This window comes from Saccharomyces mikatae (genome assembly GCF_947241705.1).
Source record: "Saccharomyces mikatae IFO 1815 strain IFO1815 genome assembly, chromosome: 16".
NCBI classification, from domain to species: domain Eukaryota; kingdom Fungi; phylum Ascomycota; class Saccharomycetes; order Saccharomycetales; family Saccharomycetaceae; genus Saccharomyces; species Saccharomyces mikatae.
Window position 1 is genome coordinate 588,441 of NC_079271.1, and position 25,033 is coordinate 613,473.

The window sequence follows — 25,033 nt, forward strand, 5'->3', positions numbered from 1 at the left end:
TGTATAAGGACTTTGTTTCTTATAAATAATAATAAAATGGAAAAAAAAGACTATATTTTATTAAGTTTTATAGTACCGTCATCATACCCGATAAGACACCAGTCACATTCTGCTAATGCTTTAATACGCCTATGTTCTCCTAACTTCAAACCATCTGCTTGTACATCAAATGATTTTAAAACTGTCATCGCGCCCACTTTGTAGTTATTGAATTTTGAGCTGGATTCTGTATTTGTGCTGCTACCATTTGTTAAATCTCCCATAGAACTATCATTCACAACTACATTGTTTTTTGACTTCATGAAAGTATGCAGTACTTCCAAAGTATGTATATTTAAAACGACTGTTATACCAGACCAACTACTTACGAGTAAGTATTTGTCCGATATTTTATCAATGTGACTGATCTTCTTCAGAGGAAGACGAATTTTTGCTGGTTCACTTATTCTCAAAGTGCTTGCACACTTAATCAAAAGCGCACTATCTTTGAGATACTTCGGTGCAGGCTGTGAGCTTATTGACAATTTGTGTCTGGCTATGACATCATCTGTCGAACAACTATAAAGGGTATTCCCACTAACACACATATTTAGTATCGGGTTTGGATAATGATCATCAGAAACATGGACTACTTCAACTATATCCTTTTGAAGGTCTTCATCGAAAATTGTTGTGAATCCAATGATGAATCCATTTTCAAAACCTAAAAAAACGACATGATCTAACTTGACAAATCTCATTATAATACCAAATTTAGAGTCATTGGGAAGGTCTAGAAAATTTTGTTCTTTCAAGAATTTGGAGAAATTAATATTACTGAATGGTCTTTGTAGCTTGTATTTTGAGCCTTCTGCTATCTGGTAAATATCAATAGCTTCTGAATCATCAGTATGGCAACAAATTAACCTATAGCATCTACTATCCTTATTTGCTTTCACTTGGGCGTCCATGATAAAATTCGCAAAATTCAGTGTATTTATTGGCATTTCATAAAATTTACTCCATTTAATATCTTCCTTTTTATCAAACTGATTCTGCTTTCTTACTAAATCTAAAGATTTTAGGACAGATGTTTCTAACCTATACATTCGTAACATGGAATCTTTACAAAGAATGCAGAGTACGGTAGTAGTAGTTCCCACCCACTCAAACGCTATGATGTGCGGGTGGCCTTCGATCTGTAAACATGTAATCGGTCTCTTCGTCACCAAATTCCACATGACAAAATAACCATTGCTATCACCAGATAGCAAAACTGGTATGTTTGAAAGTGATGTCAATCTAATAATCTGCAATGCTGTAATGCCTTTCTTATGATTACGTAAGGTAAAATCTGATAAAGTTAGCGATCTTTTGACACTTATCTCGTTGCTGAAGCTCCCCATTTCTTCTAAATTCTATTTTACTCCACCCTTATTTAAATCGCCCATGACATCTATTTAGGCATATGCTCAAATGTATAATACAGATCTTGATATCCTATTATTTCTGATTTACTCATTAGCGTTTCGTCTCAGCGTTTGTTTAAAAATCGAAAAATTTCGTTATAAATACACATATCAGAAAAAGAGAATCATCACTCACAAAATATTCAACGCAATAAACACTGGTGTGGACGAGCTAGTGATAGAAAAGGGGAGAAGCAGACACATGATGATGACTAGGGAGAGCATAGATAAAAGAGCAGGAAGAAGGGGTCCTAATCTGAATATTGTGCTAACGTGCCCAGAGTGTAAGGTCTACCCACCAAAAATCGTTGAAAGATTTAGTGAAGGGGATGTCGTATGTGCTCTTTGTGGTTTGGTGCTATCAGATAAATTAGTTGATACTAGATCTGAGTGGAGAACATTTTCTAATGATGATCACAATGGTGATGACCCAAGTCGTGTTGGTGAAGCTTCAAATCCTCTTTTAGATGGAAATAACCTATCAACAAGGATCGGTAAGGGTGAAACCACGGACATGAGATTTACCAAAGAACTAAATAAGGCACAAGGGAAAAATGTAATGGATAAGAAGGATAACGAAGTACAAGCTGCGTTTGCTAAGATTACTATGCTGTGCGATGCAGCTGAGTTACCCAAGATAGTGAAAGATTGTGCTAAAGAGGCGTATAAACTTTGCCACGATGAAAGAGCATTGAAAGGAAAGTCGATGGAGAGTATAATGGCGGCGTCCATACTTATAGGTTGTAGGCGTGCTGAGGTGGCAAGGACATTTAAAGAAATCCAATCATTGATTCATGTCAAGACCAAAGAGTTTGGGAAAACTTTGAACATAATGAAGAATATACTAAGGGGAAAGAGTGAAGATGGTTTCCTTAAGATTGATACTGATAATATGAGTGGCGCACAGAATCTTACTTACATACCTAGATTCTGTTCTCATTTGGGTTTACCAATGCAAGTCACCACCTCTGCTGAATATACTGCAAAGAAATGTAAAGAAATCAAAGAAATTGCAGGTAAATCCCCTATTACTATTGCTGTTGTTTCCATATATCTAAATATTCTGCTTTTTCAGATCCCTATTACCGCGGCCAAAGTTGGTCAAACTCTGCAAGTTACTGAAGGTACAATTAAATCTGGTTACAAGATACTTTATGAACATAGAGATAAACTTGTAGATCCACAACTTATTGCTAACGGTGTAGTATCTTTGGATAGCTTACCGGGAGTGGAAAAAAAATAATGAGGTAGTGAAACAATAAATCTATAAGACTAGGAAGCATGGGTATTCGTGCCAGAGTGTAAAGTATTGTTTCATGGCGACAGAACATATATTAACTCACTAGTTTAATACTTAAAAAGTATAAATGAACTCTTTATAATCTAACTAGTTTTTTTTTTTAGTTTTCGAATAAGTGGAAGTTAAACAAGTTATCTGAAGTATATATATAAATATATATATATATATATATATATACATAATCAAATGGCGGTGTTTAACCCATACCGAATTGTTTTGCCATTTGTTGCATCTGTGGATCTTGCATCATTTTCATCATTTCGTTCATATCAGGCATTCCTCCGCCCATTCCACCGCCCATTCCACTACCGCCAAACATGTTCATCATATTTTGCATTAGACCAGGATTTTGTTTCAGCTTTTGTTGTGCTTGTTGCATCATTTGTGGTGTTACCTTTGGCATACCAGGCATATTAGGCATACCGGGCATACCGGGCATATTAGGCATACCGGGCATACCGGGCATATTAGGCATACCGGGCATCCTAGCACTTCCACCAGGAGCACCTGGTTGTTGCTGTGTTGCCGTTTGTGCCATTCTCGCCATCATTTGCTGTTGCATCAGTATCATTTCTACTTCAAAAACGGAAGTACCCGAACCCTTAGCTACACGAACCATTCTTGTAGGTTCTTCGATAAACATCCTACCGTCAGATTCTAGTTCTTCTCTGGTCATGGAATCCAAAACATATACCATTTTCTTCATCTTTTGAGATGTTTCTTCCTCTCCTACCTGATTCATCATATTACTCATACCTGGTATCATCTGCGCTATATTTGATAATGGACCCATTTTCATTATTGTTTGCATTTGCTTCTTGAAATCTAGCAAGGTGAACTTACCCTTTTGGATGTTTTCCATTGTGGCTTTCGCATCCTCCTTATTGGAAACAGTCTGCAATTGTTCAAAGAGACTTTCTATATCACCGATACCTAGTAGTTTGGATATGAATGATTTGGGTGAGAACTTTTCCAGGTCATGAATATGTTCACCAGTACCAATAAAGATGATCGGAGTATTCGTGGCCGCAACGGCCGAAATTGCACCACCACCTCTGGCATGACCGTCCATCTTAGTTAATATAATGGCACCAAAATCAGACGATTCTTTGAAAGCCTTGGATTGTTGCTCTGCAGCCTGACCGATAGAAGCATCCAAGACCATAATAGTTTGGTTAGGTTTGATGACATTAGATATCTCAATCATTTCTTGGAACAGTTCTTCTTCTTGATGATGTCTACCAGAAGTATCAACGATAATGATATCAAACTTTTCTTTCTTAAACTTGTTAATACCTTCTTCTGCAACTTTAGCAGGATCAGTTTCGGTATATGACCCGTAAAATGGAATTCTTGCCCTTATGGCATTTTGTTTCAATTGATCAAACGCACCAGCACGGAAAGTATCCGCACATACCAAACCCACCTTGAAACCTCTTTTCGAATAGTACACCGCTAACTTCGTACAGGAGGTAGTTTTACCTGAACCTTGCAGGCCGACAAACATGATGATGTTTGTTTTTCTTTTCTTGGGCACAAAGGCCTTCTCTTCACTGCCTTCACAAGTGACCAGTTTACATAACTCATCAAACACCGTTTTCTGAATGAGTTTTTTAGTTTGTGCGTTTGTCGTTGACTTCTCACTACGGTTTTCACTCAGTAGCTGTGATCTTATATTATTTCGTAACTTAGAAACTAGGGCAATATTAACATCAGATTCCAATAAAGCAGTAACGATGCCCTTTAACATCAAATCTACGGATGTAGTAAAATCATCTTGTGTATTAGAAATCGCGCTATTCACAGCAGAATTGATTCGCTTCCCCAAATCAGCTAAAACCATCTTTAGTTGGACTTGCTGCTGTGGTTTCTTTTGATTGCCACCCACATCTTTCCTATTCAACCACTTTTCACTATCTTTGTTTTACCAGTATTTTTTCACCTTGTTGACGTCTTTGTCGTTAGCGGTGATTTTTCGATACCGTAATGAACGAAAAGGTCATCATAATAAAACAGTATGCGAAGTTATTAAAGAATAGGAGGGTCCGTAATTTCTATTGCATAGAGCCCACAAATGGACTTGTGAACAATGGATAGTGTTTGGGATGATGTTAGAGTCGAAAAGAGCACAGTGGACGAGCCGGCAATTTCATCTAGTGCTCAGGAGAAACTCGCGTTAATAAAATCAACGTTGTTTAAGCTAGATCAAGAGGATAAATTGGAAAGCAATTCATGGGTACAACTAGTTAAACTTATCAGTGACGAGGATCGTGAAGAAGAGTTTACTACATTCAAGGAGTTATTGAGGAAGATCACAGACGTTAATGACAAATCAATCACGGGCGTCGCCTTAATTCATTATATTATTGTGTTTGATCGTGCAAACTACATTGAGTTGCTACATAATAACTTCTCTGGTGCAAAGCTAGATTTGAATCTTGTTGATAACGTTGTAGGCTACACACCATTGATGTGGAGTTTCAGTCTACAGAGGAGGAACTGTTGCTTAGAATTGTTCAACTCATTTGACGAGATAAACTTCAATATGAAAAATAATGCAGGACTAACTGCTTGGGATATGGTTCCTCCGTATTCACCACTCTCGGAATTTTTGGAGCAAAACAATATGTTTCGATACCGTGATGAAAACCAACATGAAGTATCTCAAATTTCTCAACCCAAGGGCTCTTTTCTAATGACTGATGAAGACTCTACTACCAAGGAAACTTTTGATAATATCGACTTACAAGTGGCTGGTTTGACTTTGTCGTCTGATGCAAATGAAAATTTGTTTCTGGATTCTCAAGACAAGAACGTAAATCATTCACAAGGACCAACAGCTTTCACTGATCCAATGTATACGGAGGATTATCACGGAGCCTTTGAGTATGACAAGTTATTGGCGGACCAATATTTGGAATTCTCCGATTTCGATATACCTCAAATTCTAAATCTACTGATATCTTTACCTCAAAAGGAACCTCACATGACAACATATCCCGCTGGCTTGATATATCAATGTATTAGGTATGCTGATCATAAAATAAAATCTAAATCACTGGTAGAATCGTTGATTAACTTATCGTTGACAAAAATTTTGACCAGTGTTTCATCCAATGGGGCCGCAGGGTTAATATCAACAGAAGCTTCTTTGCAAGCTGGTGACATTGTATTGCAATCGTATTGGTTAAGTTGCCTCTCGTTTCTCTATTATTATCTCTGTAGAGATGAATCATTTTTTAAGAGGCATCCAAGTGTGCTACAAGAACTAATCAACACCATACACTCTATCATCATAGAGCTGACATCTTCCATACACTGCAGGTTACTTTCTCTGATAGATTCAACTTTACTAGCATACACCACCATTCAGGATGTTAGACAGACCCTGTACAAAAAAGACTGGAATTTCTTCAAGAAGAGAAAGCAGGCCAAACTTTTATTAAAGGAAAAGAATAGAAAACAACTGAAGGAACAAAAGAAAGAGAGTCATCAAAAATATCAAGATCAAGAAAATCGGAACGAACATGATCAACGAGATGAAAATAACTCGGATGAAAGAGTTTCCATTAATGATGATAACAAATCTAATACGTCGCTATTTTATGACAAAGAAATTTTACGGCATTTATATCCTCCATCGTTCGAAGAGCAGATGATACCCTCCCCACTAAAGATTGTTCAAATATTTGGTGCACTATCTTATGTTCTCAACTTACATCAAACTCACCCGATTTTTCAACAGCAATGCCTTTCTATATCTGTTAATTGGTTTGCTACAACTTTATTTAATAAAATCTTGAAGGATAAAAAGAAGAGATCGTTGTCAAGGGCACATGCCATCCAGATCAGGTTAAATCTTTCGACCCTAGAATCATGGATACAGAATAATGATTTTTGTGTTCCCAAACCACTGCTTATTGATGACTTTATGTGGCAGCGCTTTCCAATGACATTAATCCGGGATGTTGGCGAAATAGACCTATCAGATCCAATTTTGAGAAATGTTGCAAGCTACAAACCTGTAGGTGAAAACAACAAAGATATGATATACGATATGTCAAACTCATTATTTTACTACCAGCCTTTCCATAAAATCGCTCAGATTCACCTTGAGCCAGTTTTCCAGCTATTGCAGTGGTTACAAGTCGCTACAACACTCGATAGTGAAGAATCATTAATATCAACAATGAATCTATTACCCAGAATAACGCCTGTACAACTACTAAAATCTATGGAGAAATATAGTTACGAATTGAATGAAAATAAATTTAATTCTAAACTAAAGAAATTTTTAATCAATAAAATCAAAGAAAATAAAATGAATAAATCGAATGCTTATTTGCAAGAACACGAAATTCCATACTTAGTGTTGCCAACGATACCTGAAATGACAGATCTGTATTCAAAAGGCCCAGATTCGCATTCTTTCCAACCATTTTTACCTGGTAGTATCCAGGACGACGTTTATGAAATTCACGATACAAATTTCAAACAGAGACAAAATGAACCACGAATTTCTCAATCCAACTTAAATACTTTAAATTCTTCCGATGATGAAGATAGACAAAAGGATGAAACCCAAAGAAGTACAGAAGATGTAGATGTAAGGGAAGCGCTGGACTTTGAAAACAGCGCGTTGAATGGTCGTAACGATGATTACTTCCAAGAATTGAATATTCCGTCTTCTACTGCCCAACGCCCCGCATGGTCAAATAATGATGACATGGAACAGAATCCGTGGTAGTATGTATGCTAGAACAACGATCTTTATGTAAGCTATTTTTAAATTCCAGGGATGTATTATTTTTTTTTTATTGGATAAAAAAATAGAGACGTATAGAATTAATTAGAAGGAGTGTGTCTTTTTTATCAAAATTTCGTTACATCATTCTACATTTAGCTTGAGGTATTACTTATTCTTTCTACTAAAAAATCTTGCACTCACAATTTGGGCTCTCGTTGTTCCTCAAACTCCAAATCTTGCTTGAAGAATCCATCATTGAAAAGATTAGGAGAAGTCATCTTAACGAATGCTTGAGAGCTTTCAAGTTTTGAGGTTTTGTTATGAGGGTCGCCTTTTTCGAGTGAGTTTTGAGAATCATTTGAGGACACAGAAATTTTCCTATTCTGTTTATTTGCAAACATTTTTGAAGCATTCACATTTGGAGAAGAGGTTGGAATTGAGAAAACTTCTGTGTCTTTTTCCTTCTTGTCTTCAAGTTTTGGAGAGGACGAATTTAGAGGTTGTTGAGGAGGTCTCCTTGGAACTGGTCTTCTATTGGAAATCATTCTCGGATTCGAAGCGAGCGTAGGATTATCGGATTCTTTTTCGTCCGTTGAATCGTCCTTCTTCTTATCTTGTACGTCTAGGTCATCCATATCTTCGGTGTCACTCGAATTTCCAACATTATCCTTGTACCATCTACCTATCTTCTTAATTGAATTTTTGAAGTATTTTTTAGATTTGGTGGAGTTTTCAGAACTGGAGGCATCATCATTCGCAGCTGTTGCGACCGCTGTCTGACTTGTAGCATTTGTTACTCCAGTTAGGTCGACAACGTCCTTTAGATTGTCTTTCTTTCTTTCTGGCCGTAGGACTTTCTTGATTCGACTCTGAGATTTTGTCCCACCTTCCTGAAGTGCAACTAAATGATCCCTAGCGCTGGTGTTCGTGCCTGCGGCTGCTGCCGCAGTGCGTGCCCTCTCTACTGTTTCAGGATCCTGTTCCTCCCAAATACCACCCCTGTAAATTTCATTAGGTGTTGGATAGAAAACGATATCATCCATATACGGCACAACTAGGGACTCCTTTACAGCTTCCGCAAACTTACTCTTGATAGCGTTGGTAACGACGTTATACGATAATTTACTTGAACTCACGATAGGCTCAATTTCAAAATCCATTATAGGCTCAGAGCGGAAGGCATACCAGACTCTATTAGATGGAGGTGGTTTGATTAGGAATAAAAGCGGACCGGAAAATTCTTTAATTTTTATAGATAATTGCAAGGAAACCTCTCTTTGTTTGAAATGCGATCCTAAGTTAATGTTCGCCTTTGTCGCAATGATGATTGTTAAGTTTCCCTTATACTGAACATCGATGGCAATCTTGGTAGAACCCTCAGGAGATAATTCTAATAGCTCAGGAGAAGTGAACAATGGTGCGCTATCACCCACGTCGACCTTTTCAACAACCAAATCGTCCAAAAATCCTGGAGTTTTTATTTTATTCAACTTCTTGCAGATTTTCTCATGAATGAACTTATTCAAAGTATCGGTTTGTTGCAAAGAGAGGAATAATCTCCCAAGGAGAGCATTCAGCCATTTCGTGGTCAGCTGATTCTCAGTGGAATTGATATCCTGAATCAACTGTAGCATATCCTTTGTATTCAAATGAGCTGCGTTAGCTGAAACACTAGGGTTCAATAAATCCGCTGAGGATGTGTTATTGTTCTTTGAGGCATTGATCAACTGATAGTACCAATCCTCTTTATCCATGTTATTATCAAAATATAAAAAGAATTGGTTAGAACTATGAAACTGCGATTTATATTCATGTGTAGTATCATTGTTTGAGATATCGCCATTTTTGGACTCTGCACTACTGAGTGGATCGAAATGTGGTAAGATGACGTTATGATTTTTAGAGTCTATGGAAACGAGGTCATTCTTGAAAATAGCAATACAGGTTCTCTTGGTGAAAAGCGACGCATCAAGCAATTCCTCCTTGCCCGTTTCATCGTAACGGGGCCAGATGGTAACGAATCTGTTTTGTAAAGATATGGCATGAACCAGATTCGCATTCTGAGAATCATCCTTATATAAAAACAAATTACCGTGTCTTAACACCGCAAAAAAATTTTGCTTTTTTTTCAAGTCTGTTCTTTCCAAGATCTGCTCCTGAAGTGCAGTGTCAGAATCCTTGTTGTTATTAGCATTTTTCAAAATTGCAGCCACCTCGGAAGAATGATAATAATACTGCTTCGTTACAGTAACCCAACCCTTGTTGAAAACTTTGACGCCCAATTGCTCTTCTAACTTGCCAGCTTTAAAGTCTGGGTCTATCCCGTTGACTAAAAGTCTACTTTTTTCGTCAACTTTCTCTCCTTTATTATGATCTAACACCTTCTTCTTTGCTGATTTAAAGTTACTGTACAATACATGAACTTTATAAATAGTGTACAGGACTAAAGGCAAAAATGTTACACCACCGAACAAGTAAACTGCGAAAAATATCTTCAAGCTAGTCATAACGGACTTTCAATGATGTTTTACTTTTCCTTCTCTGTTATCTGATGCGTTTACATCCCTCCTTCTTCTTATTCTTGAACATTATTTTAAAGAGGGATCTACGGAGAAAGTTAAACGGAAAAATGTGGAAAATGTGCCAAAATTAATTAGGTTTAAAAGCGGTAGATCAAGACGAAAAAGAAGTGAGAGTCATTTCACAGATTACAAAAGACGCAAGAGAAGGCGAGTGTTGTTAAACTAGTTTCTCAGAGTCATTAAATCAGTTATTTTTTATTTTGTAGTCATCAATTGGTCCCTTCGTTAAAGGGACTAATCTAGTACAGTGTGAATATAAAAAAAATCATCATAGTAAACTAGTTCAACAGTCTCTTTTATCATTCAAATCAACTGATAAGAAATAACATGAAATAAGAAACACGTTTCCGCAAAAATCAGATGTCTTGTGACCAATCATCAATTCTCCACCAAAAAACCGTAGTGCCATCAACACCGCTCCTTTAAAAATTTGTACACAAAAGAACGATGCAAAGTAGATGGCGGTTCTCCAGCAGATACTAATATGTCCGCCCGGTCGACAACAAATCATCATATTGAAAGGGAAATTATAAATGTTCCTGCAAGCATAGAAAAGATAATAATGGAGATAAAACGTACTGTTTTCTGTCTTTTCATAGTACCCCTCATACAAGGCTGAAACTTAACGAAAATGGGTTGTCGACATATAGTTAAACCACTATTCAGTCGGAACAATTGGTATAATAATAGATTTTAATCATAGAGGTACTACTACACAGAAAAAATGGCCAAAAAAAAAAAAAAATTCGCGTATTATCTTTTCCGAGAGACCTACTGGTCGCTCAATCTGCTTCTGAATGGATCATTATCATTGACAATGGTGTTACCATTTTGTTCTTCGTTTGCTCTTATTCAAGAATAAGTTGAAGAGTTGTGGAAAGAAAAAAATAGAAACAATCTTGTGCTTTTATACGTTATTTAAGATGCGCATCACCCGCATGCGCATCATTTTTTAGGGCTCATACTAGAGTGCTTTATTAGTATTACTATATCTAGTACTAATGCTATATTATACTACGTCTCTTCCACATGGCAGTAAAGTAGGAGCTCCGTGTGTACTCCAGTGCGGGCTAACGAGTCGTAGTCGAATTTGGTAGGTAGGTACTTGTTATCGGAAAGACGGTATAACTCGCGGGATACTTGCTTGTTGACGTTCTTGTAGGCATCTCTGAATCGTAGTAGTGGTAGGGGGTATTGGTCGAGCGCTCGTCGTACATGCACCTGAATTTGTTGCTTAACATTTCGTATTCTCTCATATATTTGCTGTGTCTTGACACTGTGCTTATCGCGTACTTCACCGGCAAAGATCATACAATTTCTGGAGTCGTAGCTAGCAACTTGGCCGTCGTTAGCACCCATGTGTAGTTCGAGCAACTCATTAGATCGGCAATCTGCGCACTCGTGCCATGTGCTGCATTCGCCCACCTCATAAGCTAAACCACGCAAACATGTTTCGTGATATATTGCTTCGCATTCCTGGCAATATAGATTTGGTTGAGAGCCATTTGTGTCTCCGCATATGCCGCACTCGATCATGTTGATACTATTCATTACGACTCTATCTTGAAACATTTCGCTGATAATATCTATTTCTTGCTCTTGTTGTTCTTCGTCTTGCTCATTTCCTGCGTCAGTGGTTACAGCCTCCACGTACTCGATAGCGCTCTTAATCATAAACCCCATCCTCAAATTTATAGAGACTGCATGTTGCCCCTCACCGACTTCCAAGTAGTTGGATTCAATTCTGCAGATAGGACATTTCAAATCGATGCTGTACTTGTGCCACTCTCTTATACAATTTAAGTGAAACTGGTGCCTGCAAACTTCTAACCGGCCAAACTGCTTATATTCTTGATCGATTTCCAAACAAATGGGACACTCTTCCATTTTTCATATGACGCTTGAATATTTGACTTTGATGGTCTGATTTATCTCTTGGTTAGTTCCTTTTCTGTTTTTTTTTCATTTTTTTTTTCATTTCCTATTGCTCTGTATATATATTGATTGCCACTTCTGACTTGATACGCCATCCAATATGAAAAAGGGATATATGAAAAAATAGCTAAGCACATAGATAAATAACATGTCCCGCCACCAGTTTGATTTAATAATGTGTTTGAAGCAGCCTGGCGTACAGACAGGTCTTCTCTGTGAAAAATGTGATGGCAAATGCCCCATTTGCGACTCCTACGTGAGGCCCAAAAGGAAGGTTAGAGTATGTGAAAATTGCTCGTTCGGTAAACAGGCTAAAAATTGCATCATTTGCAACTTGAATGTCGGGGTCAGTGATGCATTTTATTGCTGGGAGTGCTGTCGCTTGGGGAAAGACAAAGATGGCTGTCCTAGGATCCTGAACATTGGTAGCAATAAGCTGGATAGACATTTCGAGAAAAAGAAAAAAGTATAGTACATACATATAAACGACGTTAAAATATTAATAAATAACAGGCATACACAACTTACACTACAGTTTTCTTCCTTCTATTCGTTACTATGTTCATCGTGGCGAGAGTCGCACGCACACACCTGTAAACTATCTTCGTTGAATAGGAAGCTTTCCTCAATATCATCAATAACATCATTATCATCATTATTACCTCGATCCTCCTCTCCTACTTTATCATCGTGTAAAATATTCTTTCCAGCTTGTCGTTTGCCAGTCACATCTTTTATGATATTAACAAACAGTTCATTTCTTTTGATTTCATAGATTAGCCAATCCATTTTGACAGCCAGCTGTCTTATGCGGTTTATCATATCCGTCCTAGTTTTGGTGCTAATAGGCACACATTTCCCCATCAACATCAGAATACTTTCACTTTTCTTTAATTTCTCCCATTTTGCTGCTTTGATAGACTGCAGTCTTTCAATTCTTTCCGTAACAGTAATTTTTCTTTTATTACAAATTGTGTTTGCTATACTACCAATTTCCACGTAGCATCCGTCATACGCTGAAAACAAGTTAATTGAATCAATCCAGTTGTCTCTTTCATACTTAGTGGCGCACTTCCAGATAAAATTTCGATGACATGTATGCAAGTATAACAAACAATCAGCATTTTCGTCTTGAAGAATCGGGAACTCGTTCTTCTCAGAGAGATCCTCTTCATCATTATCAATGTATGAACTTACTTGATCCTCTGAACTGGAAGAGCCATCTGTTTCACTTTCGCTGTTACTCACGCTGTTGGTACTATCAGTAGGGCTAGTACTATTTTCCTCTTCATCTGAGGATGTGTCAAAAACTCCTTCATTCCGTCTAGTAGTGCCACTTGAAACCGCCGTATTGTTTATATGATTACCTGTAGAATTATGCTCTGTATATGCAAGCACCAAGCTAGAGAAATGCGACTTTCCCAATGAATCTCGTTCACTGTCTGCAAACAAACCGTTGTAAACATCAATTGTGCTTCCTGGAACAAAGGAAAATCCTGATTTAAAATCAATTATATAGTTTGAAGTTCCTGATTTTGGATCTTTCATCATTTGTGGATTTATCCAGTCCATTTTATCACAGATTAACAATCCAAATGATGTTAATATGGCAAATTCCTTTTTCCAATGAATCTTTCCAGAATTCACGATAGAAAATTTTCTACTGGGCATGCCTAGATTCATTATTCCCCCCATTTGGAGAATTTTGCAGTACTTATAGTCCGAATTCTTGAACCCAGACCTGGTATTATCATTCAGAATTTCGAAATTTGGTAAATTTAGTTTATTCAGTTGACTTTTATGAAAGCGTAAATAACCGCCTTTAGTGTCATTCATAATACTGTAATACTTTTCGTATCTGTGTTCTTCCTTTCTCAACAAATCTATTTTCAAGGATTTTTTACTCCAATATTTTGAGACCTCTGGAAATAAATTTACTTCATTTAATGAGTCATTTATGATGTGGAAATAAACGTTAATGTCATCTTGCACCAAGGTAGCATTCCCGCTAGAACTAGAGCTTGGATTGTATGAAAAATAGGACGATATTGAGTTTGAGGCCGGCCTATTGCTATTGTTGTGGGTAAGTCCAAGGTTTATTCCATTTGTAGCCCCTGGCGTGTTAGGTGCACCAGATGAAATTGTTGTAGATGGAACTACACTAGACCCACTATTTGAGTTTGTTAATGGATAGAGGTTGGGTGAGAGTGAGAATTCCTTAGATAATAAGCTACCTCTTCTTATCATATCTAGAGGAGAATACATGGAATTTGAAGATAACGTGATAGCGAAATTTGTGTCAAATGCATCTTTGTCAAAAATGCTCTCATCCAAAGTCATTGGTGACATCATAAAATAATTAAACTTCGGTGACTCTTTGGCTGTCACATTTTCATAGAAATATATCAAAATATCTATAGGAATCTCGTTGCCGTTTGAGTATTTGTCATTATGGACTAAATCCACAAAATCATGCTTTGATATTTTGCTTTTATTGTTAGGGTTGAAATAGTCTGTATGCAACATTAATAAGGAAAAAGTAATGAAATAAACTTGTTCTGCATTGTACCAGGAGCAATCAATTCCTTTTTTTTTAGAATGGCTCTTTTGTGATTTATAGTATGTAATGCTAAATGCCATAATCAACCTATCAATTTGTTGTGCTTCTTTTGGTAGCTCCAGAAACATGAGGAGTTTTCTCAGAGCTATGTCTAAGGGGTCGTTTTTGAATTCGAAGCAATTTGATAGTAGATAGCTTAAACAATTTTTTCTAAACTCATCTTCCTTTTCAGTTAAAATGACCCCGATAAACTTCCCATATGGCGCTAATTTGACCAAAAAATCTTTGCAAGAATCACTGAATGCAGGGGCAGGAACTGGTGGTAAATCATCCAACGAAATATTCAGTTTCTGCTGTAGCTGTTGTTGTTGTTGAAGATTCTGTTGTTTAGAAGACGATAAACTAGAGGAGCGAATATTAACGAAACTACTCAAGGCATTAACAATAGAACTACTTCTTCTTGACATACCTGTTATAGTTGAATTCGCATTGCTTTTATTGTTGTAAACTGAAGCAGGGCCTGATCCATGAGGAAAGCACAGTTTGTTGTCGTAACTTTCATTTTCGATGGACTTTCTCTTACAGCATTTGTTCTGAACAAAAGAAGTACTTTGCGATCTAGACCTTGATAACATCTGATGGTCTGAATTATTTACTTCCACATTGTGTGTATCATTGCATATGATATTGTTATCATCGGAGGGAAAGGCTTGGTGCAACCTCAAGTTGTCTGGGGCGGCAATATTTGGAGTTATCTCATCAATACTTCTAATGAATGAAGAAGGAGAGGGCAATTTCTTGTTTTTAGTTGTGTTGTTCTTGTTTATATAATCGAATACATCAACAGTTCTACTGCGCCTCCTTCCAAACCTCTTCTTTGATATCTCATTTTGTTGTTTCGCCAGTTCAATTTGAGGAGTTGCATCAATTGGAATGGCATGCAACGGATTGAATTTCATTGATGATGATGATGACGATGATGATGCAACAACGGTCCTTTTTGAAGGGTTGAAGTATCGTGAAGCCGTAGTAGACGAACCCACGGAAGAAGATGTAGATATCCTGCTTACTGTAGGAAGAGTTGGAGTTAATCTTTCACCGTTAAGAAAGAACTGTTCTTGTGATTTTCTATAATCTCTTGAAAATCTACTAGAAGTGGGAAATTTTTCCATGGTAGGTTTCACAGGGCTAAGTGAAAGAGAGGTTTGTTTTGAGTTTCGCTTTATATTATCGGGTCCAGAATTAACTAGTGTAGTCCTCTCGAGACTAAGCTTGGGACCTCTCTCCATCAAATCTAAGTCATTTTCGGATTTGAAAGTCTTCTCTTCTAAATTTTGTCCACTACTGAGGTGTTGTGCAACCACAGTCTCATCGTCTCCAGAATCTTTTTCACTGCTTGATCTAAAATTTAGATCTAACCTTCCCATTTTGCGCCGTATTCTGCTTAATTTGCTGTGTTTTTTAGTACGCTCAAATTGTCTTGGATTTGATTTATCGTCATCATTATTGGTATGTTCCTGTATTTCAGCAAGTTGAATAAAAGGACTCCTATAACTTTCGTGTTCTCTGATTTTACCAATGTCTGTTGAAATGCTGCTTCCGGCTTTTTTGTTGTCACTTTTATCATTACTGTGTGATTGAAGGAATTTGAGCTTGATAAGTGATGAAATAGATTGGTTCATAATTCAACAAGTACTAGTTGAAGAATTTGTGAGGATGGTAGCTAGCGAAGAGGAACTTGTGATGAAATAAAATAGAATAAATAAAAAATGAACGTAATCAATCTCGGGACGTCAAATGGATCCGATATGCTGTATCTTTCGCCTCACCTTCCACTTGGTACTGTATATTCAGGAAGTATAATGAGCTGTCAGAAAAAGAAAAGTAACTTTTAAAAGCAGAGATCTTTGTACAATGGAACAGCTTTGTAATATGAGAGAGAAGTGTATAGATTAAGTTGAAAGCTGCTGCGCTTAGTCACTGTTACTTTTTTATTCCCTATATAACTTTTCGTAACATTTTCAACATCTCCTTTACGCCAAAAAGAAGAAAAAAAAGGACGAGATGGCCTTAGGTTTTCAGTGCTAATGCCTATTTCTATCGCCTAAAATACATAATATATATGCTAACTATTGAATAAAGGGCCTTTCAAAACGCGAATAAAGCACGTTTTAAAATATCCTGCAAATAATTGATTTCTTTCCCACTTCTACATTCTTTTCTTCAAGAAGTACATCCGAGTACTTCGGATTTGGTCCAACAATATAAAAGAAACTAAACTTTGCTTTGATATTAGAACTGAGTGCTGAGATTGCAATTGAATAAATATTGCGTTTGAAGAAGTAAAACCAAACAGGATTTCAAATGGTTACCCAAAATACGCCGATATTAAATCCAACCGAGGAGCACTATCTAAAGAGAGAATTGCTTCGATTCCAATTAGATCATGAAATTGAAGGGCTGAATAACCAGTTTGCGTTGAGAGATTTTGGGTACCCCTTCTCACCAAATGATCCAAAAGCTTCACAGCCCATTTCAAACAATGATTCATCACCAGTTCTCGGTGGCAAAAATCATTTTAGCGTAAGTTATCCTATGTTGAGCTATGTTTTGCAAGAATTTATATCTACATTCCCTTTACTGTCAACTAATCTGTTAGTTGATGAAAAGTTTTGGCAAACTAAGGTTCAAGTGTTTTTTGAACATTTTATGAGTCTTGGTTTTAGCGAAAGTTACGATAGGGAGGAAGCTTCAAAGAGGAAGAAAATTTCGAAAAAATTATCCAAGGTCATTCTGCTGCTCTTTAACTCTGGTGTTGGATCATCTCAAGAGCAAGCGTACTATAATGAAGATAAATTTGTTCTACAATCCGGCCAAGCGAGGAAAAGATCTAATATTGAGAAATTTGCCATGCCAACTAGGGAAAATTTAGAAAATTTGCTGACCAACGAACCTGTTTTCATTAACGGTTGGGACATTAATATTATATCTGTGTTTGAAAAGAGTTCACGGAGATCTACTGAAAAAATGGAAAACGCTAGAACTCCTAAACCAACGCCAACATCTAATCCTAAAAGCCATGGTATGAAATCATTTGCGTCTACTTCTAAATGGATGAAGAATGCCTTCAACAACACTATTAACAGTACTATAAACAGTATGCCTGAATCTTCAGCATCCTTATTTTCTAAACTTTCTCTTGGTGTTCCTTCAGTTAAGAGCAATGGTTCGAGAAAACATCATCATTTCTTGATCAAAATCAAGGAGCAAAAAGACGAGGATCATAAATATGGTTGTCCCACTGAATTTTTTTATATAACAAGGACTTTTAGCGATTTCAAAAAACTATCGCACAATTTAAGATCAGAATTTCCAGGAAAGAAATGTCCACGCTTACCACATAGAAACAAAAAAGTGACGTCGATGGTAACCAAGATAGAAGTGCTACATAATAGCCAATCTAAATCGTCAACCCGGGAAAGGATTATCAGTACTTTTGATACTGATATGCAGTCTGTGTCAGAGTCAGATACTTCTTCATTTTTACAACCAATAAATGAAATATCTACTACTGAAACAGTTCTTACAGAAAAGGAAACTGAAATATTGAGAAACAATATCCTTGATGAAATCAAAGAAGAAGAAAATATTGATAAGGATGAGGAAGACGGAGACGGAGAATGCGAAGAAAGTGACTTTGACGATTATAAAGATACATCAGATTCAAAAGTCAACACTTTGGTGGGTGAAAAAATGAGAACTTCATTAAGGCAATACTTGAGGAGTTTGTGTAAAGATGTGGAGATTTCCCAAAGCGTTTCTCTTCGTCGGTTCTTCTTAAATGGACCCACCTTAGATGTGAAAGACTTTAATCAGAAAATAGTTGAGGATATTAAAAATAGAGCTCTAGTTGATGTAAGTAATTTGGAGAACCAGATACGCTTTCAGCAGATGGCATTGGAAAAGTCTTTAAAATTACAAGACTCGATGAAAGACTTTAAAACTTCCTTATTAAAAGATGAAAAGTACTTGATGAGCTTACTGGGAGAAATCAAAAACAACACAAAAGTGAAGAATCTGTCACCACTATTGCAAGACTTTGTCGAATGGTGTAAAATTTACATTTCCTCGATGATCTATCAAATGTTTCTCGGAAATGATAACAGTTATGAACTATATACGCAAATCAGGCGTTTGCATAGACTCATGCCCTATACTGTGATGGGTCAAATCATGAAGTTTACTAATCCAATAGCAGTAATGAAGGGAATGATCGAACTATTTATGGCACAGCCCTTTGGTGGACATTCGCTCTTGCAAACAATGTTTTCTACAATATTAACAGATGATTTGAAGTCTCAAAGAGTAGTTATAAAGGAATTAGAAACAAAACTTGTTGGGATGGATCCAGGCGCGCCGGTTGTGATTAAATGCCTGAAAGATTTCATTTTTAATAACGATACTAATGATAAACATGAAACTGAACTGTTTACTATGGAAGCGGTTAATGTAGAAGCCGAATCTATGAATATGCCTGTGCCATTGATAATATTAATCAAAAGTGCTGCTGCTAATCTAATTCCAGACGAGGTTATCGCAGGGCTTATTGAATCCTATTCCTCATGGAAACTACAAAGAGACGACGTGGACACTCTAACTGAAACTGGTGAAGATCATTTAGGTAACTATTTCGCTTACGTCAAAGATTTATTGCAATTGTATATTAAAGAACATGACAAACAACTCATGAAGCAATTGTGGCAAGATCCTGAATTAACACAAATGCTAAAGGCAATCGTGACGATGATTTATGAACCGATGGTCAAGATATTCAAAATTGCAAGGATGGATATTGCTCTAAAAAATTTTGAGAAGTTCATGAGTGATTTGATTAAGCTAGTTGATGATGTTATTAATGGGCAATTAGGCGTTTCTACACAATTCAACGTTGTGGAAGAAATCCATAATCTAGTAACCAAGCATCAAGATGCCTTTTTTGAGTTTATACACGATGTGTACTCAAACGATTCAGAAGGCATATTCGAAGGATTTATCACTTGGATCACTACAATAGTGAAGTTTCTGCAAAGAAGCAAGTTTGGGAAGCCAGGTGAAAGGATTGACTTCAATAAGTTAATTTGTAGAGATAACACGGATATTGATATTGCGCTTTTGAAAAAGCAAATTAATGATGTTTTAAATAAGAAGATTGGTGCGAGGAAAATGTACAAAAAGTTGTTGGATTTGAAGGTTAAACAAGGTGCCAAACAGAGTGATAAGCACGTGGCAGGCTTCCTTGAAAAGAATTGGAGTGATATCAACTCATTAGTTATGCCATCGAGCTCTGGATCATTTGGGCTCGAGGATGGTGATTTGGTAGATTTGGATCTTGATACAGGTGATTATGATTTCCTACATAAAGAGAATGAAGTTGAGCTGGAAAAGAAATATCAGGATTTATTAAATCTTGTTGTTGACGAAAGTGAAATTGATAGATTGAGAACTCAAGTTTTCGCACAAGAATTGAAAAATTATCTGGAAGCTCAAGTAGTTGAGAAGTAAGTTTTCCTATTATATTCTATATTCGCTTCCAATTCTACGGTTCACAAATACGGACTGCAAAGTTGAAATATATTCAAGTTTTATATTTAAAAGAGCAAATCTATGAAAGTAAAAAAGATGCAACGAAAACCAGTCCTGTTCAACGATAATGGATGCTAATGTTTATATCTTACTCTAATATGCTACGAATAGCGCGACTACTTTTTACAAACACTCTTAATTGTAGATCAGGGTAGTATGAGTTTCAACTGAATGTGATACTGCAAGGTATTTTGAAGCGCAAGCCTTTTCACTCAATATTGCTGCACGGAACAACTAAACTACTAGTCCTATAGAAAAGCTAAAAGTTCAACTCTCACGTTATAGTTATGGATTCCTCAATAATAATACCTCCCTTCTTGGAAGTCCAAATAAATATGGTGGAGGGATTGACCAGTTACTACATCTGGCAATGTTCAGGATAGGTTCAAAAAATCTCTAAGATGTGAGGCTCACCATTGTCTTGAAATAAAAAATCCATGAACAGAAAAATAAATTGTCTACGTATATACCTATAAAATAATTATTTTGGAATTTTTCTTAGTAAACCTCCTGACAAACAAACACCATAGGCAAGCATCCCACAAACGTTAGAAAGATTGAACAAAAGACTCAATCCGTGAGACTTCCCAAATTCTTTACGAAGTACAGCGTCCTTTGCCTCTAATTCATCGCCTGTGTATTTCTTACTAATATCTTTTCTTTGTTCTTTGACTCTATGGGTCCAGGGCAATAACCAAAATAAGTTGGTTAACCCACTTACAGAGGCTATCACCAAAGAATATAACGGTCCCTTAGTCAAAGAAATTGGAGCGGTAAGAGCTAGAATGACAGGTGATGCAGCTTGCATTTGGAAAAAGTATGGGAAAATCTTATTTTGTAAAGCAGAAAACTGTTCCTTCTCAAGTACTTTGAATGCGATTGGAGAAGCTACATAGGAATAAAATGTCGTTCCTCCAAATCTGAAAAACTGAGTTGGTGCAAACAAATTGTTAGTTACTTATACTTAAGCACTCATAGTCGGCTAAAACTTGACTGATAGTCGTAATTCCTACATACACAAATGAATAAAAAATAAAATGGGCTGTGATTTTTGCTAAACACATTGCGAATATTGATTTTATTATATCTGAAAACTTGGTTCATTAAAACATTATCTTCGAACAAATTCATGTAAATCCCTTAAATACTATCCCTTCGTTGCATTTATCGCATTATACGTTGCGGGGAGCCTCTCTTTTCGGATGAGAAAAAGCCCAATAAGAACTGCACGAAACAATAAGTTCTCATAATAGAGAAATGATTTTTAATAATAATATTTCAAACTTAGTCTAGGTGAAAATTACTGGTACAGGTATAAAAAAAAATGGTGGTAAAAGCTATTGCTCGAAATTCCATAGGTCGTAATGGGGTTGGAGCTTTTGTGTTCCCATGTAGAAAAATTACGTTACAATACTGCAACTGGGGCGGATCCTCGGAAGGCATGAGAAAATTTTTGACTTCAAAGAGGCTAGATAAATGGGGCCATGAGTTTCCTTGGATACAATTTGAAGTATTGAGGAAGTCCGGTCACCCTCTATTGAGAGCAGAATATACCAATGGACGTGAAAAGGTTGTTTGTGTAAGAAACTTGAACATTGATAATGTAGAGAACAAGTTAAAGCTACTGAAAGATTCTGATGGAGACATCTTACGCAGAAGGACAAAGAATGACAACGTGGAAAGCTTGAACAGTAGTGTGAGAGGTATATGGTCGCCACTGCACGCTGCAAAAAGGCATAGAATTTAGCTTTTAGTATATAGACAAAAGCTGGCAGTAGTGTGAAATGATCGTTCCTGTATATATAGTCTGGGCGGAAAAGATGCTCAATGTTCAATATTCAAATCACATCCTGTCGTTGCTTCAGTCTTACACACGCAATATCGTCGTTGAGTGATTACGAACTTGGTTACCCGATTTTGTTCACTCTGAATTTTTCATTAGTTAATTAGTGTTAAAGAAGAATGAAATATAGTGGATATACTTGTAAGATAACTAAAGAGCCAAGTGAATTACTCGAACATTCAGATTTGATGGATTATATTGAATTTATTGGTAAAGGAGAAACACCTGATAGTTTCAGGGACAAAATAAATGATTTAGTAAAGAAAGAATTCATGAAGATAGAGAAAGAAACAGTTCATCCCGAGGTACGAGACATAATAGCGAAAAGTAAGGGTCCTGCTAAGAATGTTGATGCGCTTCCAAAAGGATTGTACGCTGAATATTTACGACTATCTAAGAATAATAAAAAGCGAGCGTTGAGTTATGATGATGACAATGATACTTTATTTTTGCAAGAATACAAAAGGAAGTACCCCAGGATAAACACTTCCAGGTACGTACCGAACGAGTCTGCCGAACTTGGTTCATTGGGAATTGTAGATTCTTACTTGAAACATCAAGAAATAGTTTTAAGTACGCTTTTACCGCGGACCATATCCAATCAATGGATGATTAATAATGATCATATTCAACAAACGTCTACAATAGTGGAAGAAATGAACAAACGGCAAAGTAAACAAATCAGTGATTTAGAAGTATATAGAGAGGGACTAAAGTGTCGGTATGAGCCTTTGTTTTTACAAATGAGGCGGCAAGTCAAGGAGAAATTGAAACATCCACCGCCAAATATCTAGGTTGCATGAGCACGTAGATAGAGTCCTATGGTTCAAAATTCATAATTTTATTAGTTACAAAAAAACATAGATATGAGTATATAAATGTGTTAGATTTCTTCACAGACTAATTAAAATTATTTGTCCAAAACATCAGCATCGTACTTTTGCTTGAACCAAGAGACGGTATCTTCCTTAGTAGTCTTGTGTGAGTTACCAACGGTACCCTTACATCTCTTTCTTCTAGTGACTCTAGCACCTGGTCTGTTCATGACAACGTAGAAGTCCATACCGAAAATACCGATGGAAGGATCGTACTTGATACCCAAGTCAATGTGTTCGTCAATACCGAAACCGAAGTTACCAGTAGCAGAGAAGTTTCTGTCTCTCAATTGGTATTCCTTGACCTTCAAACCTCTTTCCAAGATCTCTTCAGCCTTTGGACCTCTAACAGTAACGTGAACAGCAATTTTTTCGTTTCTTCTGATACCAAAAGTTCTGACAGTGTATCTGGCCTTGGATTGGACAGGAGTTTGACCAGACAATTGCTCTAAAACCTTGGAGGCTCTGGTCAATCTGTCACCAGATTCACCAACAGAAATGTTCAAGACCAACTTTTCGATCTTCAAATCACGCATAGGGTTTTGAGCTTTGGCAGACATCTTTGGCTATGTTTGTATGTTCTTGGTTCGATTTTATTTTCCACTAATAAAAAAATGCTTCAAGAGATCAATTAATGTACGTGAAGAATCTGACAATAATATCAAGAAATGCAACATAATGAAATATTGGTATAACTGAATAGTAAATGAGCTATCTTTGCTAGCGAAACAGCAATTCACAGCAAAGTGGAAAAAATTGACCTAGAACTGATCACGTGGATGTGAGTCCATTACCCGTAGAGATGCCTCATTCCTTTTGCGTCGCTCTCTACTTTCCGGCGATTTATGCCTGAACTTTTTTATTTCTTGACGAAGTTCCTGCAAAACAAAAATCAAGATGACCAGTGAACACCCATGCCCTTTTGGTGTATGGATGTTTAGCTGTCGAGAGAAAGTATCTTCTCCGGGTATTATGCGATATGAAGGAGAACAGCAAAAGGGTGGCAAAATAAAGAGAAGCTCTCTTCTTCAAATTGCTAAATGACAACTGTAGCAAGAACGTCTGTCCATAGTTGAATATTTCAGGAGTTGATAGAGAGCTATATTGGTACTTTCAAATTAACGGGAAAGTTAGAAAATAATAAAAGGAATATAATAAACAAGAATGCAAGCTATTGCTGATAGTTTTAGCGCACCAAACAGACTAGTAAAGGAACTTCAGTATGACGACGAGCAAAATTTAGAAAATGATTTCGTAACAGGGGCATCTCAATTTCAACATATGGCGCCAATGCTCACGGTTCCACCTATTGCGTCTCCGCAACAGTTTTTGAGGGCACACACGGATGATTCACGAAACCCAGACTGTAAAATCAAGATCGCCCATGGTACGACCACCCTAGCATTTAGATTCCAAGGCGGTATCGTGGTAGCAGTAGATTCTCGTGCTACTGCTGGCAATTGGGTTGCCTCCCAAACGGTGAAGAAGGTTATTGAGATCAACCCGTTTTTATTGGGAACAATGGCTGGTGGTGCGGCAGACTGTCAATTTTGGGAAACTTGGTTGGGTTCTCAGTGCAGGCTGCACGAATTAAGAGAGAAGGAACGTATATCCGTTGCGGCTGCATCGAAGATTTTAAGTAATTTGGTATATCAATATAAAGGTGCAGGTTTATCAATGGGTACTATGATCTGCGGTTACACCAGAAAAGAAGGTCCTACCATTTATTACGTCGATTCAGACGGTACAAGATTAAAAGGTGATATTTTCTGTGTTGGCTCAGGTCAAACGTTTGCATATGGTGTTCTGGATTCTAATTATAAGTGGGATTTATCCATTGAAGATGCTTTATATCTAGGCAAGAGATCTATTTTAGCAGCTGCCCACAGAGATGCTTACTCTGGTGGTTCGGTGAATTTATATCATGTTACTGAAGATGGTTGGATATATCACGGTAATCATGATGTCGGTGAACTATTCTGGGAAATCAAGGAAAAGGAGGGATCTTTTAACAACGTCATTGGCTAATTCGATTTATCAATCATGTAAATGCACGTATGTATTAATGATACATTATTTTCTTCTAGGATCTAAATTAGG

At 36.9% G+C, this 25,033-nt stretch overlaps 14 protein-coding genes across 14 annotated transcripts; 7 read left to right on the forward strand and 7 right to left on the reverse strand.

Annotated features, from left to right (window-relative positions):
• Window positions 1-50: 50 nt before the first annotated feature.
• ASA1 (Asa1p) lies at window positions 51-1,385 on the reverse strand (the record flags this gene model as incomplete). Its single annotated transcript, XM_056226335.1, has 1 exon — window positions 51-1,385. The coding sequence occupies one exon, from the start codon at window positions 1,383-1,385 to the stop codon at window positions 51-53; it is 1,335 nt and encodes a 444-aa protein (XP_056080064.1).
• A 268-nt stretch (window positions 1,386-1,653) lies between these two features.
• On the forward strand, window positions 1,654-2,691 carry SUA7 (transcription factor TFIIB; the record flags this gene model as incomplete). Its single annotated transcript, XM_056226336.1, has 1 exon — window positions 1,654-2,691. The coding sequence occupies one exon, from the start codon at window positions 1,654-1,656 to the stop codon at window positions 2,689-2,691; it is 1,038 nt and encodes a 345-aa protein (XP_056080065.1).
• Window positions 2,692-2,944: 253 nt separating this feature from the next.
• On the reverse strand, window positions 2,945-4,591 carry SRP54 (RNA-binding signal recognition particle subunit SRP54; the record flags this gene model as incomplete). Its single annotated transcript, XM_056226337.1, has 1 exon — window positions 2,945-4,591. One exon carries the CDS (start codon window positions 4,589-4,591, stop codon window positions 2,945-2,947), a length of 1,647 nt encoding a protein of 548 aa, XP_056080066.1.
• Window positions 4,592-4,837: 246 nt separating this feature from the next.
• On the forward strand, window positions 4,838-7,495 carry SMKI16G2470 (uncharacterized protein; the record flags this gene model as incomplete). The annotated part of the gene is made up of 1 exon (XM_056226338.1): window positions 4,838-7,495. One exon carries the CDS (start codon window positions 4,838-4,840, stop codon window positions 7,493-7,495), a length of 2,658 nt encoding a protein of 885 aa, XP_056080067.1.
• A 197-nt stretch (window positions 7,496-7,692) lies between these two features.
• On the reverse strand, window positions 7,693-10,002 carry NVJ2 (Nvj2p; the record flags this gene model as incomplete). Its single annotated transcript, XM_056226339.1, has 1 exon — window positions 7,693-10,002. One exon carries the CDS (start codon window positions 10,000-10,002, stop codon window positions 7,693-7,695), a length of 2,310 nt encoding a protein of 769 aa, XP_056080068.1.
• Window positions 10,003-11,091: 1,089 nt separating this feature from the next.
• On the reverse strand, window positions 11,092-11,964 carry ASR1 (ubiquitin-protein ligase ASR1; the record flags this gene model as incomplete). The annotated part of the gene is made up of 1 exon (XM_056226340.1): window positions 11,092-11,964. The coding sequence occupies one exon, from the start codon at window positions 11,962-11,964 to the stop codon at window positions 11,092-11,094; it is 873 nt and encodes a 290-aa protein (XP_056080069.1).
• A 196-nt stretch (window positions 11,965-12,160) lies between these two features.
• RDS3 (U2 snRNP complex subunit RDS3) lies at window positions 12,161-12,484 on the forward strand (the record flags this gene model as incomplete). Its single annotated transcript, XM_056226342.1, has 1 exon — window positions 12,161-12,484. One exon carries the CDS (start codon window positions 12,161-12,163, stop codon window positions 12,482-12,484), a length of 324 nt encoding a protein of 107 aa, XP_056080070.1.
• Window positions 12,485-12,558: 74 nt separating this feature from the next.
• On the reverse strand, window positions 12,559-16,254 carry SYT1 (Arf family guanine nucleotide exchange factor SYT1; the record flags this gene model as incomplete). The annotated part of the gene is made up of 1 exon (XM_056226343.1): window positions 12,559-16,254. One exon carries the CDS (start codon window positions 16,252-16,254, stop codon window positions 12,559-12,561), a length of 3,696 nt encoding a protein of 1,231 aa, XP_056080071.1.
• Window positions 16,255-16,936: 682 nt separating this feature from the next.
• On the forward strand, window positions 16,937-20,134 carry LEC1 (Lec1p; the record flags this gene model as incomplete). Its single annotated transcript, XM_056226344.1, has 1 exon — window positions 16,937-20,134. The coding sequence occupies one exon, from the start codon at window positions 16,937-16,939 to the stop codon at window positions 20,132-20,134; it is 3,198 nt and encodes a 1,065-aa protein (XP_056080072.1).
• A 562-nt stretch (window positions 20,135-20,696) lies between these two features.
• On the reverse strand, window positions 20,697-21,023 carry TMH18 (Tmh18p; the record flags this gene model as incomplete). The annotated part of the gene is made up of 1 exon (XM_056226345.1): window positions 20,697-21,023. The coding sequence occupies one exon, from the start codon at window positions 21,021-21,023 to the stop codon at window positions 20,697-20,699; it is 327 nt and encodes a 108-aa protein (XP_056080073.1).
• Window positions 21,024-21,539: 516 nt separating this feature from the next.
• On the forward strand, window positions 21,540-21,962 carry MRPL51 (mitochondrial 54S ribosomal protein mL43; the record flags this gene model as incomplete). The annotated part of the gene is made up of 1 exon (XM_056226346.1): window positions 21,540-21,962. The coding sequence occupies one exon, from the start codon at window positions 21,540-21,542 to the stop codon at window positions 21,960-21,962; it is 423 nt and encodes a 140-aa protein (XP_056080074.1).
• Window positions 21,963-22,246: 284 nt separating this feature from the next.
• SNT309 (Snt309p) lies at window positions 22,247-22,852 on the forward strand (the record flags this gene model as incomplete). The annotated part of the gene is made up of 1 exon (XM_056226347.1): window positions 22,247-22,852. One exon carries the CDS (start codon window positions 22,247-22,249, stop codon window positions 22,850-22,852), a length of 606 nt encoding a protein of 201 aa, XP_056080075.1.
• A 116-nt stretch (window positions 22,853-22,968) lies between these two features.
• Window positions 22,969-23,493, reverse strand: RPL11A (60S ribosomal protein uL5; the record flags this gene model as incomplete). Its single annotated transcript, XM_056226348.1, has 1 exon — window positions 22,969-23,493. One exon carries the CDS (start codon window positions 23,491-23,493, stop codon window positions 22,969-22,971), a length of 525 nt encoding a protein of 174 aa, XP_056080076.1.
• Window positions 23,494-24,097: 604 nt separating this feature from the next.
• On the forward strand, window positions 24,098-24,961 carry PRE2 (proteasome core particle subunit beta 5; the record flags this gene model as incomplete). The annotated part of the gene is made up of 1 exon (XM_056226349.1): window positions 24,098-24,961. One exon carries the CDS (start codon window positions 24,098-24,100, stop codon window positions 24,959-24,961), a length of 864 nt encoding a protein of 287 aa, XP_056080077.1.
• Between the last annotated feature and the right edge of the window lie 72 nt (window positions 24,962-25,033).